Source organism: Lacerta agilis, chromosome 2, assembly GCF_009819535.1.
Source record: "Lacerta agilis isolate rLacAgi1 chromosome 2, rLacAgi1.pri, whole genome shotgun sequence".
NCBI classification, from domain to species: Eukaryota; Metazoa; Chordata; class Lepidosauria; order Squamata; family Lacertidae; genus Lacerta; species Lacerta agilis.
In genome coordinates, this window is record NC_046313.1 from 70,075,738 (window position 1) to 70,092,657 (window position 16,920).

The following is a 16,920-nucleotide window of genomic DNA, read 5'->3' on the forward strand; positions in this document are numbered from 1 at the left end:
GTGACAGAATGCCTGGATGTCATTCTTGCTATTACCACTTCCATCTTGCATGACTGAATAAATAGCCTTCTTTTCTAATATATAAATGCAGGATAACAGTGTAGTTTATGGTGACATTATTTCACTTCTTAATATACTGGTCCTGAAAAATGGAACTGCAATAATACAGCACAGATCTTTAAAAGTTATGTTTATCTTTAAATTACCTTTGAATAGACCATTTTTTTCTTCTTCTTTTAAGCTTGCTAAACCATTGAGTGTTTTATTGTATCATCCTACTATATCTTTTGGTAGACTGCATTGTTGGAACACAGTTCAGCCTGGCTCATATAATAGAGTGAAGGAGTGCATTTTATATCTAGGTCAGATTAGGGTTTGTTCTGGGCATCTAGTACCTTGGAGTGTCTTTAACCAGATGTACCCTTTCTTGAAAAGACACTACTCTAACAGTAACAGGCAATGTGTGGAGCAGCTCTAAAAGTGTATGGATGGTTGAACAGATGATAACATTCTAATCTGTACTGGTTACTTGATCTAGTCTCCATTTAGAGGACTGATTCTTACCTTTTTTTAAGTTCCAAAGTTTGTGTACTATATAAGTATTGCCATCTCTTATAGGAACAACATCTGAGGTCAACTGAAGCTAGGCAGGTATCTACTATAAGAAGGGACTTATAGAATCATATATTTGTAGTTGGGAGGGACCCCGAGGATCATCTAGTCCAACTCCCTGCAGTGCAGAAATCCCAACTTTAGCATCCATGACAGATGGCCACCCAACCTCTGCTTAAAAGCCTCCAAGTTCACCACCTTCCATGGGAGTCTGTTCAACTGTCAAACAGCTCTTATTGTCAGAAAGTTCTTCCTGAAGTTTAGTTGGAATCTTCTTTCTTGTAACTTGAAGCCAGATAGCATGATTTTGAGTGAGTTTTTCTGGATATGCACATTGGTCTACAGGAGTGTCTCTGTATGGTACTTAAAGGATTTAAGGCACAACCCCATACCACAAAGCTGCAGAAACTTTGCGTATGTTTATTTACAGTAACTCTAAGAAAATGAAGACGGTGGGTGGCTTAATTATTATTATTTACCTGCCCTTCACCACACAGGGTGGTTTACAACATTAAAACACAGTATTATTTTAATGCAACTTACAATCACATAAGTAAGGTGAGTCCTAAAAATATAAACCTCAAGTGTCAAAAGCCAAGGTAAAGAGGTGCTGCGCTTTAGAGTTAAAAATTTAAAGTATTAATTTCACATACATGTTCATGGGGTCTGAACTGGCAGTGATGGACCAGGAACAAGACCTTGAGGTCATAGCAGACAGCTAGATAGAAGATGTTGACATGTGTCAGCCATGAAAAAGGTAGATGCCATGCTAGGGATCATTAGGAAAGGAAGTGGCCATATCATAACGCTGTTATACAAATCTATGGTGCGACCACATTTGGACTATTGTGCACAGTTTTGGTCACCTCACCTCAAAAAAGATATTGTAGAGTTGTAAAAAGTTCAGAAAAGAGGATCAAGGGAATGGAGCAACTCCCCAGTGAAGAAAAGTTGCAGTGTTTGGGACTCTTTAGTTTAGAGGAAAGGTGAATAAGAGGTGACATGAGAGAAGCTCATGAAGTTGTTCATGGCATGGAGAAAGTGGATAGTGCAAAGTTCTTTCCCCTCATAACAATAGAACTTGTGGAGCTGAATGTTGGAAGATTCAGGTCAGTGAAAAGAAAGTGCTTCTTCAAGCAGTGCATAGTTAAACTACAGAACACACTCCCACAGGAGGCAGTAACGGCTTTAAAAGAGGATTAGACAAATTCATGGAGTAGAGGGCTATCGATGTCTACTAGCCACGATGGTTATGCTCTGACTCCATAGTCAGAGGCAGTATGCTTCTGAATACCAGTTGCTGGAAACCACTAGAAGGGACAGTTCTCTTGGACTCTAATCCTGGTTGTGGATTTCTCAGAGGCAACCATTCAGCCACTGAGAACAGGATGCTAGACTAGATGGGCTATTGGCCTAGCCCTGCAGGCTTTTCAGTTCAGTGTACCCATATGTCCTGTAAGGAAGGGGGAGGGTAGAAGGTTTTAAAAGGAAGGGAAAGGGCAAATGATCTGCAGCTTGACCTTGAAGTCCTGGGTGTGTGAGAGAGAAAGTTAAAAAAGGCAAAATGTGATACATTATCTTCTCCCTCTTGCAGGCCTCTGGTATGTAATTATTAGTTGTGCTATTAATTTAAGTTTTACCCAGAGTAGACCTGTGGACGTTAATAGAACTAACTTAGTTATGGTCATTAATTTTAATGTGTCTGCTCTGAGAAAGGCTTAATTGAATGCCACCCAAAGCCTCCCCACGTATTTTAACTGTACCTTTGCATTATCAGACTTTTTAACTCCATACTTATTGCTGATTTGACTCACACATGTCCATGTTTTAGTAAGGAGAATTGGTCTCTGGCAAACAGCATCTTCTTTCTCTGCCTGGCCTTTTGCTTGGCTTTAGTGCCTTTAGGAAAGCATCAAAAACATCTAAAACATGCTTTCAAGACCATGGTGATCTATAACTGTCATTGAATGAGTAAAATGAAAAGGAAAACTCATTCACAGCACGCAGCAGAAATGGCAGCACTGGCCTGGATGACGGCCCTGAGAATGTCAGGGGTTTGTTTTTAATATTCAGCTGGCAGATTCCTTAAAAGTCTGTCTGCATATATTTTTTAAAATGTCACAGCATGGTCCTTGGCTAGCAGGTAGAGCAGTAAGACCTTTAGATTGGCAGTGGCAGCAGCTGCTGCTGCTCACTTGTTGCTTCACTCATAATAGACAGATAATTGGCACTGGCTTTAATTGGTCTCTTTCCTACAATTGGCATTGTTGAGTAACAAATAGATCAGCTGCTACAGAAGTCAATGAAGCCTTCCACCAGATAATGTCTATGTTGTGCATAGTTGTTGCTGTGAGGCACATTCTCTCTGTTGCTCAGATGTGAAAGATTTGTCAGATTTCAGAGTCTGACCCTTAAGTTTGGTCTGATTCGTTTGTCAAGAGTAGAGCAGGGGACAACAAACTTTTTCAGCAGGGTCCACTGTCCCTCAGACCTTGTGGGGGGCTGGACTATATTTTGAAAAAAAATATGAATGAATTCCTATGTCCCACAAATAACCCAGAGATGCATTTTAAATAAAAGCACACATTCTACTCATGTAAAAACACCAGGCAGGCCCCACAAATAACCCAGAGATGCATTTTAAATAAAAGCATACATTCTACTCATGTAAAAACATGCTGATTCGCGGACCATCCGCAGGCCAGATTGAGAAGGCGATTGTCCGCATCCGGCCCCTGGGCCTTAGTTTGGGGACCCCTGGAGTAGAGTCTACTGCCAGCCTTTTGGATTCATAGACAATCATTTAACTTATACGTATAGACTTTAATCTTCCATTACTCCAAAAATAAGGTTTACACAGAAATCCTTACAATGCATATCCATAAGCAGTGGCTACATAGGAGAATCTACTAATCCAAAATTGCATCTACTCTACAGTAAAATTAGCTATGAGCATATGAAACTTGGAAACACATGATTTCATGACTATACTCTATATGTGTGGTGACAACGCTCAAACTTATTTTAACATAATCCCTTCTAACCTGGAAACCTTTTTCCTAATCCTAACCCCAGGTGTACCTGGCTGCTTATGTTGTGATTATTAGTATTTGAAGAAAGGCACCTGGCACATGCTTGTATGTGCTTTCTTATTCATTGCAACTCTGGGGTTCCAGGGGAGATACAAGGCTTAAATTAAGTCTGGAGTCATCTTTACCACATTCCTAAAGTTGATCTTTCCATCTTTATTCTGAGAAACATTTTTAAATGCAGGACTAATGAGAGCTGGACCTACTTTTTCCACTTAGTGGCTGTGAGCTGTGTGACTGTGCCTTCTGTGATGCTGGTGAAAAGCTATTTTTGTGTAGCAAAGGGCAGCACTTGTTGTTGTTCAGTTGTTCAGTCGTATCCGACTCTTCGTGACTCCATGGACCAGAGCACGCCATGGACCAGAGCAGCACTAATATGGCACAATTAACCAATATATATTGATAAATACTAGTCATATAGTTACTGGTTGAATTCTTATTGGTTATTAGACAATATTCAAGAACCAAACAGCAGTAAAAGCAACTAATTTGCTTTTGCTTGCCTTTCACTTACAGCAAGCATAAAGCATGTATATGGTGAAAATGCAGTATATGAAGCAGCCCTCAGACTCAATTTGATATTTCTGCTGAAGTGTTTATCATTATGTTTTATTCTGCATTGTGGTTTTTAAATGTTTCAGAAGTTCTGTATTTTGATCTTTTGTAAGTTGCTTTGATGGTAAAAAGCATTGAACACATGTAGTAAGAATAACGTTTGCTTTCTTAAAGCAGTGGTCTCCAAAATGCCAACTTTCAGATTGACCTTTAGCATTGATTTGTCTTGCCAATAAATCCCTTGGCATCTGCTAAGGCAGGGTTTCCCAAACTTGGGTGTCCAGCTGTTTTTGGACTACAGTTCCCATTATCCCCGACCATTTGTCCTACTACCTAGGGATGATGAGAGTTATAGTCCAAAAACAGCTGGAGACCCAAGTTTGGGAAACCCTGTTACCATCTCAGTTTACATAGGGTACCAACTATACCTCAAATTTGCCAAATTCCTGTATAAACTGAGGGCCAAACCACACAATGTTAAATGCATAGAGTTGCATTCAACAAAGTTGTTTCATTTTAGTAAGGACTTCCAACTGCACAGTGGAACTTCCCCTCCCTTTCCTCTCCCTATACAGCCCCCAAATTTGTTCTGGGCGGTTCACCAATTTTTACAGTGCTTCCCCTCTATACCCCTCTTGCAGTAAACAGACCAGCTCCAAGCACATGGTCTGAGTTTGTAGCAAGCAAGCTCAGGCATACCCTATCTCGATGAGTTCACATAGTGAAAGAGAATGAACAAAGAAGCTTCACTTTCTTCTCTGGAGGTGAGGACCCATGACCTAACTGAGTCTAGGAATATAATTTTGTGATCTTAACCCCTTCATGTATTAACTAGCCCTAAGCTTGCTAGTTATACGTGACTGCAATTTCCCCACAAACCCATTTTCAGGCAAATATAACAATTGCATGCACAATTTAATAAACCACCCAGAGTCCCATCTTGACTTAAAGGTTCTCAAAACTGTGTTGTCTGGCTCTGGGTCAATTTGTACAGCACTCTTCTTTGGCTGCACATAAATGTCAGTAATGGTAGGCAAGTTATCATGTTGGGAAATGTTTGCCATTTCTAATAAATTTCTGAGAAACTCTAGGGCTCTCCAGAACATTGTTTGGGAACCACTGCCTTAAGCTGCTTAGGATCACTGAATGATAAGACTGGTATTATTCCATTATTTTAAACACAGCATCATGAGCCCTTTGAAGCCCTTTGTCTTCTAATGCCAGCCCTTACTTCTCTTTGAAGGTGGATCCAGAGAAATGCCGCTATCTTGTGGGTAGCATCTTGAGTGAAGGAGAAGAGAAGCCACCTGAGGAAGTGGTGCGCATGTTTCTGAAGTATGGTTTCAAGATCATCAACTTCCCAGCCCCTAGCCATGTTGTCATGGCAACTTTTCCCTACACGACTCCACTGTCCATCCATCTGGCAGTGAACCGTGTCCACACAGCCCTTGACGTATACATCAAGGTGAGTGATCCTATGTAACAAGTATTCTGTTTTAAGCCTACTAGGTAAAACCCTCTCCTACTTTTGCCTTGTGAAGGTGATACACATTATTGTACATTATATATTCCCAATTTATCATGCAGCCTGAATCCTTTTGCTGTTGCTGGCTGTTAAGTATTATTTACCTGTGACACCGTCTTTCCTTTAGACTTTGCAAAAAACAACAGTTATCTTTCGGGATCAGTGGAGTGTATGAAGTAGTGGTGGGGAATCTTTAACCATTGGGCCTAATTAGGTCTGACAGGCCTCCCCATTTTGTCCACAAGAAACCATACTCACCTGTCGTAAACTTGACATAATGTATTACCGTATTTTTCGATCCATAGGGTGCACCGGACCATAGGGATCAGTGGAGTTCATTTCTTTGAGCCACACTTTCAGAATAAACATTTGCTCGTGCCACACCAAATTTTTATTTAATAATGAATATATTGGGGGGGGGGGGACCTCCTAGCAGTGCTTAATCTATAACATAGAACATAACTACTTTATAATATTATCTTGGGACATCCAGAAATATGCTATGCTATGCTTTGCTATGCTATGCTATGCTATTCTATACCAAAATGTTTACATGTTTATTTGATTGTTCTTGAATCTTCCTGCCACACTTGCCACCCACTCCATCCACTTCCTTTTGAGAACCACTGTTATAGATGGAGGGCCCCTAGTGCTGTAAACTGCAAGCAGGATTGCATTAGCCATCCACACTTCAGGGATTTATCCTTTTTTTGGGCATGTATTCATGTCACTATGGGCAAGACAAAGCTTTGTGAGAATTGTTGTTTCCTCCCCTTTCCCCTCATTTGTCACTTTATCGTCTCCTGACATTTTGAAGCAGATGCTTCTCAGTGCCATTTTAGCCCCTTATTTTTTATTTGTACCTGTGTACATGTATGCAGTTACTGAAGCAGTACAATTGCAAAAACTCTTAAAAGTTTATTTTTTTTTAAAGACAATGCCTGCAGCTCAGGGCAAGAGGGTTGCAACTTATCTTCTGCATTAACATGATTATGAATTGGGCTGTAGGTCCCATGGATTTCACCTGGAAATGCCCTTCTCCAGTGTAGTTAATTTCACAATGGGACCTAATCCAGTCAGTTTTACAATATGGCTAGAAAATTTACAGGCTTGATTTTTCCTTGTTAGTTGTGTCATTCTACTGTAGTGTAATTGCATTAAAAACAAATTGTGCCCGACTGCAGTCCAGGCTGAAGGATTGCAGCCTTACAAGGTTTTGGCCAGAGCTACCTGCACATCTGTACCTGGAAGTAAGCACTGGTGTTTTCAAAGTAATATACTAATTAAACAACTATTTGAACTGTGTGGGTTGAGGAAACCTCATTACAGGAAGCAATTAATTAAGGCAGAGAGCTGGTAGATCAGGAAAAAAATGACTTATGGAGCAGGATGTGAAACAGCTCTGAAACCAGAAATTCATGGCAAGCAGCTGAGGAGGAGAGGCTGTCCCAACATGTCATCTACCTCCCCCGGGAACATTTCTTCTCACTCTGCCTCCATCACACATTTTACTGTCCATACCTGCAAAGAGATTGAACTGCTATTCTGTTCTTCCCCTCCTTAGCAGATTTTCTGTGGGGGGTTTTTTTTTTTAAAAGAAAGGTAGAGGAAGGTAAGGAAACTTATGAAGTTGTCTGGAGTCCCCATAAAATTGCACAAAGGAGACATGGCAATTTCACAGCAAAAGTCTTCCCTAGAAGTAGAGAGAGAAAGAGAGAGAGAGAGAAACACAGGCATGTGATTTTGAAGGGAATGCATTTAGGTTCCCATGTACCTTTCGTACATCACAAATGTTTCCATTCATATATCTTCTATATAATAGAGCACAACTGATTCCCATCTCCTGTCAAACTAATTCCCTCTGACCAACTTTTAACTCTAAAAAACATAACCCTAAAATCTTATCTGACTCTTGCTAAAACATTTGCTGCTGTTTCCTAGCACCCTGTGTGAGAGATTTCCTTCATCAGAATTGACAGCTTTACGTGCTTTTTTGCCTGCCCTGTTGTGAGCCAGCAAAGAACACTCTTTGGAAAGACTGCCATTCAGTTATCTTGTTTATTTCCCATCTCTGATAAGGAAGCATAGCTGAATGGACATAACTTGCAAGAGTGTTATTTTGTTCAGAAGGGAGAAACTGTTTAAAGGCCAAAGGACAGTGCAATTCAATTCAGTTTTCATGTAGGTCATCCCCATTCTCTGGAATTTTATCTCTTTCCCAACCCTGCCCTATGTTGCTTAGAATGCAGGTGATCTTGAGGAGAAGACAAAGGAACAGTCAAACTTGGAAACCTCCATGGATTGCAATGTATTTCATAGCTGATTGATTTAATAAAGGTAGACCATGAATGAAGAAATGTTGATATGCGGTATATCTACTTCAAATGAGCACCCTTCCTGTTTCCTTTCCTTTTGAGCAGAGATGGACTACCATAGCTGATTATATGTTAAGTCACATTCATGTGATGTCTGAGAAATATGGACAAAGTGCATTGGTTAAAAAAAAAGTAGACATGCAGTTGCACTCAATTTGCTGTGACACTGAAGCAACCAGTTTGCAAATATTTTTGTTTGTACAGCAAACTTATTTATGAAATGCCGTTTCTCTGCAACAATTGCAGCTTGGTGGAATGCTTTGAAATCAACTAGGTTCAAGGTACAGCAGGGTGTATGTAGGCTGCTTTGACACAGCAGTTCATAGTGGAGTCAGGATTCCTCCATACTGGTGCTGTATTGCAGGTGTATTTTGCAATGTCATTCACATAATAATAGTGCATTATTAAAGGATTTAGTTTGCTTTAGTTTGTTCTGTGATGCTTCCCCAATACTACCATTTTATTGCTGTCCAGAGGGGATGTAGTTCAACAAAAGGGGGACCAAAATAAACCAGACCATTTGTGCTGTAAAAAACCATGGGACCTCAGTAAGACATGAGCTGCGTTTGTTCCAGTCGCATTGGCAACCCACCTTTGGCGACTGGGTAGAGATGTCTGGGTGCCACCTCTGCGCCTAGGATCTCTCCATCTGCCTGACTGCAGTCCGCTTGTCTGCCACCTCTGCCCCTAGGATCTCTCCATCTGCCTGGCTGCAGTTCGCTTGCCTGCCGGGAACAGTGGCAGCAAAAAGAGGTACTACTGCTCTACCCCACAAAACACCTGATTCACCCAGCAGAGCAGCAGCAAAAAGGCTTCTTCTTCTTCTTCTTCTTCTTCTTCTTCTTCTTCTTCTTCTTCTTCTTCTTCTTCTCCTCCTCCTCCTCCTCCTCCTCCTCCTCCTCCTCCTCCTCCTCCTCCTCTGCCACACTGTTGGGCGAATCAGGTGTTTGGGGTGTGGTGTGAAGGAAGGCGCAGGAGAATTGGCTTAAAGGAGCCATTTGGGGCATCGACACCATGTCTCCAAAGATCCCCTTTCCCCCTCTCACCCCACAAGGCAGCAGCAGGAGAGCTGCCTTTTTCTCCTCCTCATCTCCCTCCCTCCATCAGGTGAAACTCCCCCCACATCCCCTTCTTCCCCTTTCCCTTTTTGGAGCAGCCAGTTGGTTTGTGTTTCGTGAGGTTTTCCCCTCCCCCAGGCACAGCTCAAGCTCCGTAGCTCTTTTCTCTCTGTCTTTCTCTCTCTGTGTTTGTGTGTCCCCTTCAGCTTAGTTTGACAGTGTTTCTACCATCACCTCCCCGGCTGTGCCAACCAGGTTATTCACATGCAGCCCTCTTTTACAACTCTCAGAAGCTTCTGAAAAGCTTATCTCCACTCTTGATGTTTAGACAGCAGCACAAATATACAGTACATAACCATTTGTGCTTTCTGAGCAGGGAGAAGACTCATTCCTGCTGCCTGCAATCCTTTACCATACAAAAGAGCAAGCTTGCTCTGTAGGTTTTAATTTGCTGAGCATACCAACACTGTCTGTGTTGTAGGAACTTTAGGGACATTTTAATAGATGAAGCCTGTGCACTGACCATGTTAGTTAATAGAATATGTCAGACAATACCTTCATTTAATTACAGTATTTTCAAAAAAGTATAAGGTCTAATGAATGCCTGAAAAGAATGGTGACTTTTATTGTCATTATTTAAATGCAAAACCAAACTACAGGTATGTCAGTTATTTCAGGGTGTGATCAGGGGCAGAGGCAAAATTACTACAGTACAAGTAATTTATAAAATTATCTTTATAAAATTTGGTATTAACTTTGAAACCTTCTATTTTAGGTTAAGTAATAGCTCCCTTTTATGTTTATTTCTGTGCTAAGAGATGCATATATTATATATGATGTTATGTTTTTCAATGGGGGAAAATATTACTGATCATGAATTTCAGAATTTCTGTGTTCATTGTAAGCTAGGGCATTTCCACATGTTCAGCATGATGGTGATGTCGATTGGTACTTGCCTCCCTTTCTCCCTAATTTATACCAATTTGTATAAACCATTATTAACTGATAATCTTAGAATGCTAAGTCATCGCAGTTGATTTTTAAAAGCAGATTGCATTTTTTGTTCTTACTGGATTATTTTTGTTTATTTTAAATAAAAATATAACGTTTAAAACACCCACCTTTCTTAATTGGCCTGACTTGAACCTCTAGCTACACCTCCAAAATGTTTTCTCAAGGCTCTATCTGCACCTGCCTCTTTAAAAGCAACACTTTTGTGGGCTGTATTGGGCACTTTAAAGAATTCATAGACAGCAATGCTTGTGTGCTAATACTTCCTTCTTTTTAATGTGGCTGGGGATATTAGAATGCATTCAAAGAGGACCTGCAAAGGCACTAGGAAGCATGAGTGCTTTGTGCTTCCTGTTGTATTATCTTCCCAACCCAACTCATTATTGTTTGCAATGAATCTCTTGCATTTCCTATAGCAGGTTGTTTTCAACAAATATTCCTGTAAGGAAATTGATGGATAGACTGTTGGAAATGACAGAGCCTTCATTATGGGATTCCCCCTGTTGCTCTTGCCAGGTAGCTATGACACTCTCATAGTTGTATTAAAAAAATCCCTGCTAAACTATTATTTCTTTCATGTTACTAAACATGTCTGGATTAAATTTGTGCCAAAATCTGGTTTTTAAAACAGAAAACCTGTAGTGTCTAAAAAAGAAATCTCTATATAAATAAAAAAGTGGTGACTAGACATTCTGTTTTTGCGCCTACAATCCAAGTCCCAGGAGCAATGTGGCTCCTAACTTTTGTATCCCAGTTTCTAACACTGATTATAATATATTTACTGATTGGAAATGAAGTGGTGTGACCATCATAAAACTTTTGCACCTGCAAATATTATTCAAAGTGGGATCATGCATGATATCCCTGATATCATCATACACACAGATAATCATTGAATGTGCAGTAAAAAAGACATATGGAGGGGCCCTCAGTGCCTATCATGCATGCATATTTTGGGCAAGATACATGCAACATTCCCGCCATTTAATCTGGATTTAATGGTTGTGCAATAACACCCCCCCCCCGGTAAATCAGGATTAAAGGGTAGGAAAAAAATGGAATGGCATTTTCTTGGAGATGGTATTGCCTAAATTTGCATCTATGGGCAGCGCCATTTCCATAATAAATGGCTGTGTGCAAATGCACACTAGTTTCCTTTGCCCCTAACTGTGAGTTAATGCACAAGCCTTGTTGTAGCTTGTGCTAATAATATGGGTAGTAGAAAGTGAGTAAGGAAAGCAGTGCTATTAAGTGTGCACTTTGTGTGCAAGTCTATGTTTTTAATAGCAACATCAGATTTACCAAATTTACACTTGCTTTAGGGTGCAGAGATGACATTTGGATGCTCCAGGAAAGGTCCTGGAGAGTGCATCTGTAACATAAGCAGTGAAATCATTAAAGCTAAAAAAGGAGCTACAGATAGTGCTGGGAACACCTGGTAGCTTTTTAATGAGAGCTGCCTTTCTGGTTTAAAAAATAAATACATCCAAAATCCTTGGTGCTTATATTTTTCAAACCGAATGAAGAACAGAGATTTAACCTAAGTTGAAACTTTTCTTTTTCAACCTAGTGAGATAGAAATCTTGGGCAAATGTGCATCAAATTTCTTATTGCTTTGTGTGTGTGCCTCTCTTGGGAGCTTGAAACTGGATATTTTTATTGCAGATTTCAGTCATGGAGTTTTTGTGAATGAGGTTATTGAGGTAATGTAACTTGGTTATGGGGTATATTAGAGGGTTAGTAAGCTTATAGGTTTGGGGTTTTTTCAGTTGACCCTATTTATAAGTAAATCTCAAAGCAGACAGAAAAGATTTTCCATTTTACAAATATGGAGTTCAAATTCAGAAATTTGAAATGATAATATGTGAGGAAGAAAGAGTTAGTTAGGTGTGTGCATGTGGATCTGAGAGTTGTGATTCTAACCAAAACCAGAGGCAAATGAGCAGAACAGAACAGATATTAATTACTGGTACAGAACTAAGAGACTGCTATCAGAACTACTTGTTCTTTTTAGAGGCATGCTCTTCCTTACCTTTTATTGATTTCCTGAATGTAAGACTAGAGCTGGAAAAATACAAGGTCTCTAGCTGCTGAGGTTCCTAGAACCATAATCCTACAAAAGTAAATTCTCTATGTTAAGTTGTGGGTGGACACAGCAGATGACACAGTAATTTCCAAACAGCTCTTGTTTATTCTCAGGCTGGAACAGAAGTGAGCTGAAGGCCTCAGCAGCCTGCTTATATAGAACTCAGCTACAAAGCAACAGTAACAACTTTCTGTAGTTACCCAATCCCTGAACGTCACTTTTCAATTCCTCATTTGCATATGCGGACCTGAGTGAAAACTGCAGCAGAATGAACTATATACACACACCCCTAGTGGCCTAGGGTGAGAACTTCAATACATAACACTCTATATTCTATAGAGAAGGACTCGGTTGTTTGAATGGCCTGAAGTTTGGATGTGGTTTGGTGAGCTATCCAATCAGTGTGTGCTTCAACCACTTTTCAACCTAACAACAACAACAACAACAACAACAATTTATTACTTATACCCTGCCCAACTGGCTGAGTTTCCCCAGCCACTCTGGGCAGCTTCCAACAAGAGATTAAAAATACATTAAAACATCAGTCATTAAAAAGTTCCCTAAACAGGGCTGCCTTCAGATGTAATGGTATAGGGGTGTGCAACACAGCCTCCTGTCATTGCCAGAGAGCCTGAAGTAGCTGGGTTGGACAGACCTGGTATTAAATAGTGGGAGTCAACAGATCAGAACCTTCTGTCTTCTGCACTTCAGGCTCAAGTTTCTCCACCCCAGTGTGACAAGCCTTTCTGGCAAGAGTTTGCCCTTGAGTCAAATATAATGTATGAGAAAGTACATATGTACATGCCTTGGTGTAGTTTTTTGTCTTTTGTCTTACTGAACTGAGGAGGGGTCAGGCATGTTGGCCTGACAGGCCCATAGGTTCTTTCCAGGGGTGTGCTACATACTTCCAGTAGGGCCTACCTGTGGCACTTGTCTAGGCACTATATTACAGTTACTCTCCAAAACTAGACTGTGGCTTTTCAGTGTTGCTTTGATATACTGCCTTCCCGCTATGACATTTGAGGTAGTTTACAATTCAGTACTAAACTAAGAGAAAAAATAATAAAAAGAGCTGTTTGGAATATCTTCAAGAGATGATAGCAAGAGCGCCTTGATCTGGGCTGCTTTTGTTTTCTTTTTGGGACCTGTTTTCAGTCCAGGTAAGACCTTCTTTTACAGTTATCCAGACCTCTTTGCCTACTTGCTTGGTTTCCTTTTTATTTTTCTTGAGTCTAGGACTCTCACAAGGCAGGTGCACTCAGAATTGCTCCATTGCTAGATTTTTAAATTCCAATATCCTGGCAAAAGCAATTGAGTCTTCTGCCACCATACAGGCTAACTTGCTTATTATAGCATAAGCCTTTATGAACTGAGGCCCACATCAACAGTGTGTCTGTCTCCTGGCCCTGATTTGCCTCCAGATGCAGCTGTGGAGCCTTGGAAATGATGCATTGTCAGTACCATGCACCTTGTGCCATTTTGTGTAAGAACACCTAGGATGTTATAGGAGGGCAATTTTTGCTGTCACCAGAGCCATATACCACAATAAGCAAAAACTGTCCAAACTTCCCTAGGTGGGTCTCACCTCTGTTGCTTGGAGGAATAGGGTGAAAGCCATTTTAGCAGAACTGTCTAAACCTACAGCTTGGTTTCCTTGCAAAGCCAATTCTGCCAATGTATCCTGCTCCTCTCTTGAAACTCCCTCTTCTCCCCATATCCTTGAACTGCTTTTCACAATGGCAGGTTTGACATGAATAGCACCTGGAGACCAGGCTTGTCACTTGGCTGCCCCTTTCACTCAAGTTTGCACCTGAGCCCTCAGAAGTGTCAGGTTCTTGTTTCCCTCCCACAATATGGAGCACTGGGAACTCTGTATTTCGTTACTGTTCACATACCGGAGTAGACATTTGCCGACTTCACAGCTGGGGTTTTTTTGGGGGGCAGGGGGTGGGAGGGGATGGACTTCCTGAGCCATTGCTTCCAAATCAGGGATGTTCTCACATCTCCTTCTGGCTGCAGTGGCAAACAGCATCTGCTCCCCTGGCACCTGTTGGAGAGACAGGGAAAGAAAACAAGAGAGAAACTTTCACAGAAACAGGTGACCTGTGCACATTTTCTGATGGGAATATGTGTTGCCATGGAGACAGCTTCTCCAAATAGCTCCCCTCCACCTCCCCCAAGCAACTGAGGCGCAAGCAAGACATTTTTGCAGTGTCTGGTTTGAAAAGATTCTCTTAATGAGAGTCGTAGGTCAGGCGAGCTGAGCGAAGGAGACCCCCTTTCTGCTGCTTTGTCCCTGCGGGATGCACCGAGCAGGCTAACGGGCTTATAAAAAAGAAGTCTCTTCAAAGGGTCTTCGTGTTGTAGATGAAATGAAGGTTCTGTTCCCCCCCCCATTTTTTTTTTTTTTTTGAGAGAGAGAGAGAGAGAGAGAGAGAGAGAGAGAGAGAGAGAGAGAGAAGGATTTGGTTCAAATGGATCACCTCTCTTCCTAGGCAAGCAACTTAACAGCCTATTTAAAAATGGAAAGAGATGGAAAAACAGACAAAAGAATAAGAGAGAGCTTAAGGTGGAATGGTGGAGAATTGAGATGATGACTGAGGGCAGTGCAATATGAGCAGCAAGATGGCAAGGGGATGGGAAGTGTCTTTTTTAAACAGAACAACAAACCAGCAAAAGGGCTTAGTAAGAGAGAGTGGATAAAAAAGATGTGAAACCTAAGCCAGTAGAGGGGCTGAAGTGGATAAAGAGCATACAAATTGCAAGCTTGGAAATTCCAGGGAAGGACTTTCAAAGGCATACAGGCTGTCAGACATTTCTAGGCTTAAACCAAGAGGCCTTTGGATTGGACACAGACTTCTTCCTTCTTAGTGGCTGTTGGTCAGATGGGGGAATGCATAGACAGTTCTTAGAGACAATTTCAGCTGTGGCATTCATTTGTCAATCTATAATTCTCTTGGCCTGGAAGATCAGATGACAGCAGATGACCAGTCTGGTGTCATCAGCTGATAAAAGGTTTCTGGAGCTGCTGCTTTCCCTTGCTCTGGGCAGTTTGTCAAAGGGGGGGGGGGTCACCCAGCTCTTCCATCAGCACTACCAGACTGAGGGCTTATACACGCTTACCTTTTGTCTCATCTGGACACAGAGCTTTAAAGTGGGGTGATGGTGGTGGTGCAGAACCTCAGTTAACTATGTATTTTTATTTATTTTTATTGATTGGGGGGCAGCTGTCCCCCCCAGCTACGTCCATGGATGGGGATTATTTGGGTTGATTGTGTGGCACCATTGAGGAAGAATCACTGCCCTATTTCAGTCCTCTTGTGCTGGTCACTGTAACTTCCGACTCCCCAAGATGCTACCAATTTTCTGTAAAACTGTTAGCCTGGCCCAGGTATGACTTGAAGATTTTTTTTTCTAGCTCTGATCAACTATTTGAGCCTAGAGATGAACAGGGTAAATAATGTCCTATAGACCCCATTGGATATTTCATTGCCTTTTGATATTACTGATCATGAGGTGTTGGTGACCTGCTTGCAGGACTTGGTGATAGTTTGCCTTTTGGCACCTCATATCTAACAAATTACTTCTTCCCCTGTGTCACTTTAAAATCTCGAAGGATGACTGACAGTAACTCCATGACACTCACTTTCTATCCTTGGAGATTCATTAAATCCCAACTCGGAGCATCTTCCAAACAAATTATAAAGCAATTCTATTTTTGTTAGCTTTTAGCAACTGCATTTATTATCAGATTGGGACGGGAGGCAGGGGAAATTGGTTGGGGTTATAATAAGGTCTGTTTTTTGTGATATTTGATAGTTTACAGTTTATGTTTTTTAGACTCTGTTTTTATTTTTTGATCATAAGCATGTTAAAACCTGCCATAGGCCATTCATAAAGGTTAAGAAATAAAATGTGTTTATTTGATTTTTATAAGAGGAAACTGGCTTACAGAGAGATGCATAGGACAAGACTCTCTTTGGCCATTCTGCAGCCAAGCAGGAATGGAACTTATGAATTACTGATGCCCAGTTTCCTTTGGTAATTTTAGCATTACTTATTTATGAGCCTGAAACCCAACAAATGACAGGAAATATGTGGAAAAATTCTGTACTGCTCTCTTTCATCTTGCTTCCCTCTCCCACCTTTTGCAACGTCTATTTTGAGCCTCTCATTCTGAACTACCTGCTCTAATTGGCTGGCCTTTTTGGATATCTTGCAGATAGCTTCTTGGTACTGTGCTGCTTGCCCTTTCTAGCATAGGTGTCTGTATTTGTGCTTGGCAAGTCCTTCACCTATTTACTTGAACCCCCCCCCCCCAAATGTGAATGTGTAAGGCAAGTGGTACTTCAACTGCTGCAGAACTTGCCTTCACAACAGCCTCGAGAAAGTAAATTGTTTAGGCTGAAGTATGGGCCAGCTGGTTGCTAGGCAATCCTTTTGTATTTGCAGCAAGGTAAGTACAGGCTGCACACACACCATACATCTAAAGCACTTTTAACACGTCCCCTCCCCCTGAAAAACCATAGGAAATGTAGTTTACATCTCACAGAGCTACAGTTCCTGGGACCCTTATGCAGACATAACTTCCATTTGGAAGGATTTTTTT

At 41.1% G+C, this 16,920-nt stretch overlaps 1 protein-coding gene across 2 annotated transcripts in view; it reads left to right on the forward strand.

Annotated features, from left to right (window-relative positions):
- The window catches only part of TEX264 (testis expressed 264, ER-phagy receptor), a 156,406-nt gene that overhangs the window by 38,101 nt on the left and 101,385 nt on the right, over positions 1 to 16,920 (forward strand). For both annotated transcript variants that reach the window (XM_033140643.1, XM_033140645.1), the window contains one exon: positions 5,500 to 5,721. In XM_033140643.1, coding sequence (XP_032996534.1) covers positions 5,500 to 5,721 — 222 coding nt within the window. The remainder of the gene's footprint in view (positions 1 to 5,499; positions 5,722 to 16,920) is intronic.